Source organism: Aplysia californica, unplaced genomic scaffold (assembly GCF_000002075.1).
Source record: "Aplysia californica isolate F4 #8 unplaced genomic scaffold, AplCal3.0 scaffold00973, whole genome shotgun sequence".
In the NCBI taxonomy this organism is placed as follows: Eukaryota; Metazoa; Mollusca; class Gastropoda; order Aplysiida; family Aplysiidae; genus Aplysia; species Aplysia californica.
The window spans coordinates 52,402-55,827 of record NW_004798243.1 but is presented as its reverse complement, the minus strand read 5'-3'; the positions used below and the strand labels follow the sequence as shown (position 1 = coordinate 55,827).

The 3,426-nt window shown below is 41.3% G+C and overlaps 1 protein-coding gene across 1 annotated transcript; it reads right to left on the bottom strand.

Moving 5' to 3' along the window:
* Window positions 1–1,991: 1,991 nt before the first annotated feature.
* Window positions 1,992–3,282, bottom strand: LOC101859824 (the record flags this gene model as incomplete). Its single annotated transcript, XM_035973057.1, is given in 3 exon segments — window positions 1,992–2,160; window positions 2,680–2,695; window positions 3,224–3,282. Coding segments are annotated over 3 exon segments (155 nt in total), but the record flags the coding sequence as incomplete, so codon positions are not given.
* Window positions 3,283–3,426: the final 144 nt, after the last annotated feature.

Here is a 3,426-nt window from a genome sequence, read left to right as displayed (position 1 = left end):
AGACACGGGCGAGGCTATCAAAATAAATCTTTAGTTCCGGTATCCTCGGACACGGGTCACGCGTGTAGGCAAAAATGTTCAGTCGAATTTTAACTGCGCTCCTCACATGAGCAGTTGCCTCACGCTAGTCACGTTGTAAAGCGTGTGTTCACATGAGGGGAGGAATGTGCTTGCTGATTCTTTTTGAGACGAGTCTTGTCATCTCCTGCGGTGAGTACAGCTCTAGTGGATGTGTGCTAAGCCCAGCCGTAACAAACTGTCGAAAAAGCATGCAAGCAGAAAAAAAAAAGAAAACAAGCATGCACAGACAATGAGGACACTAGTGGATGACAAAACCTAGATTCTTTGTGATCAGATAAAGTGAGGCGTGTGATGTTGCATGTCTGAATCGTTCTATGTGAGACGGGCCTTACTTACTTATTTGGTTGGAGAAAAGGCATCATTGCAGGCGGCACAATGCCATAGCTGCTCCTTCTTCATCTCCAGGATCCATGAAAGGGTCTGCCAGCTGATCGTGAGGTAAAATATCACTCATAACCAGACCCTAGGTGACAGATCTTCCTAAATTATCTTTTACATATTTTTTTTTCTCTTATACTCGAAATGTACTACATAACAGTGTACCGATATCTGGTCTGGCGTCATTCTGGCTATGGCCCAGAGGACCCTGATCAAATTCTCAGACAGCTATACCTTGCCTTGGTTTCTTTAGGAAGTTTTAGTTTTAGTTTGGTTTAAGTAAGTTTTACGGCACTTGCAACACAATAAGGTCATATTATAAGCGCCAAAGATTAGAGGAGTTACAAGAGAGTAAAAAACACAAAAGAGGAGGAGAGATCAAGACAATAAATGTTTTGTAGGAAAGAAGGAGCCCACACCAAAGCACCCGCCAACCACCCACTTTTGAAATTTGCATGTCCACATAGCAAACATTCGCTTGGCTTTGTTCCATTGATGATGGACAATAAAAGCAGGCTTGGAAGCTCCTAGAAAAACTTGATCTTTAGCAAAAAAAAGTATTGGTTTTTCTTTCATGGGGGTGGGGGGGGGGCGTATCCATCGCAATACACACGAATTTGTACATGGTCTTGTTGAATAATCTCACCGTCCTGAAATGTGTTAAATCCATTCCATAACATTAAATTACAGCCGTGATCACTGTATACTATGTCATTATGTTACCACGTGGGTGGTTGGCAGGTGCTCTGGTGTTTTTTGCTCCTTCTTTCCTATCAAACATCTATCGTCCTTATCTCATCCTCTTTTTTGTGTATGTTACTCCCTTGTAACACATCTATTCTTAGGCACTTATATGACCTTATTGTGTTGCAAGTGCCGTAAAACTCGTACTTAAACTAAACTATGTTACCATAACGATCACCACGCTGTATCAAACTAATTCAAAACACACCAGAGCTCACAGAATGTTCCGTGCCTGGGGTGCTACATTTGGCCAAGGTCGTTTGATCAAACTGGTGTGTAACACGAAACTAGATATAAGGCAAAGCAAAACGTACAGATTTCAAACAACAACAGCACCAGTCACAACAATAGCCACAGCGAGAAGAACATCAACAACAACAACAACAACAACACAAACAACAACAACAACAACAACAACAACAACTACAAGAATAACAATAACAACTACAACAACAACTACTACAACAACAACAACTACAACAACAACTACTACAACAACAACAACAACTACAACAACAACAACTACTACAACAACTTCCGACAGCGGCATCTCTTTGGGGAGGATTCAGGGAGGATGGACTGCCTCACCCGCTACCCAAGAGAGGCGGTGGCCCTGACGAAGAGCACGCTCTTCCGGACTCCAAACATTTCGAACGGATAGGCTACCACACAAACACACTACAACAGCAACAACAACAACAACAACAACAACAACAACAACAACATCAATGGTATGACTGGCAAGGAGCAGAAACAGTTTCTGTCAAACAATAAATCAAAATCTTTCCTCGAACTTTTGATGTTTTATTTGTTCAAATGGAAGTCAGTTCAATGAGTGATTATGTCAAGAAAAAAATGCCAGTTTGGTCAACTGTGGTCAAAAGGAGAAGCCGACACTGACCCCCACACGACCCCCGGAGTGAGACCCGTAGCCTACGTCCACTCCCACACTCCAGCCTGGGGACAGAAAACACTCACATTTTCTTCTACGAATGAGATGTGACGATGGTGATAAAGATGATGACGGTTATGATGGGAGCGATGATTTGTCTCGTCCGGTGTACTCTTACTTTAGCGAAAAGATAATCCATAAAAATTACAGTGTATACAATTATTCGTAAAATTACAGTTTTTAAAATTATTCAGGTTTTCTTTGCATTTGATGATGATAATGATGATGATGAAGATGATGAAGATTTTTTTTCCTTAATGGGCCTGACGGACTTCACGAAGAAATCTTCGAGCGAGAGCGAGGATCTTTTTCGGCTCCATTGTCAATATGCTTAGCGGCACCTCCACTCGTCTTCTTGGGTGTGGCTGTCTTCGTTGAGAACGGTACTCCCCATCGTGAAGGGGACAGCTTGCCACTTTGAGTACCCGATGATGATGATGATGATGATGATGATGATGATGATGATGATGATGATGATGATGATGATGATGATGATGATGATGATGATGATGATTGTTACTCACCTCTTTTCTGGAGAGCCTGGAAAGAGAAAAGAAAAAGCGCAAAACTATTACTACCTTGAAAAGAAAGTTACTAGAAATTCCTTTCATGCTGAACGAAAATTGAGAGAGATGAAAGAAAATAAAGGAACAAAATTGTTTTCTATTGGTTTGTTCTGTGTTTATAACTGTTAAACTTCTTTTGTGAGTAAATCCCAAAACATTTGTTCTTTAAAAAATAAAATAGTTATAAATCCAATTCAGTATTTCCAGGGCTTCTATTCAGTTAAAATTTCTACATTACCGATTTATATCACAACCTCAAAATTTCGCTGAAAGTCATACGACAAGTCCTGACCTCAAGACTCTGACCATGAAGACAGTGGCCATCTTTATGAGAGTGCAGACGCCACAAGTGTTTGGGAGGTCATTAGGTAATCGTCCCAGTAGTTAGAACTTAAGATAATGAGTCGAAAATAAATTAGTATGCCTGTGGTTAACGTTTTTTATTAGTTTTCTATAGTTCTAAACGAACTGATTATTCTCTCTTAAAGTTCTCTGTGCTTACCCGTCTCTTGTCTCCGTTTTCTGGATCGGTGATCGTTATGAGGTCACTCACTAGAGACACTGTGGGGAGGAAGAGAAGGAAAAATAGCAATTGCGAATACAGAAGGGGAAGGAGGGGGATGTGGGAGGAGGAGGAGGAAGAAGAGGAGGAAGAAGAGGAGGAGGAAGAGGAAGAGGAGGAGGAGGAGGAGGAGGAGGAGGAAG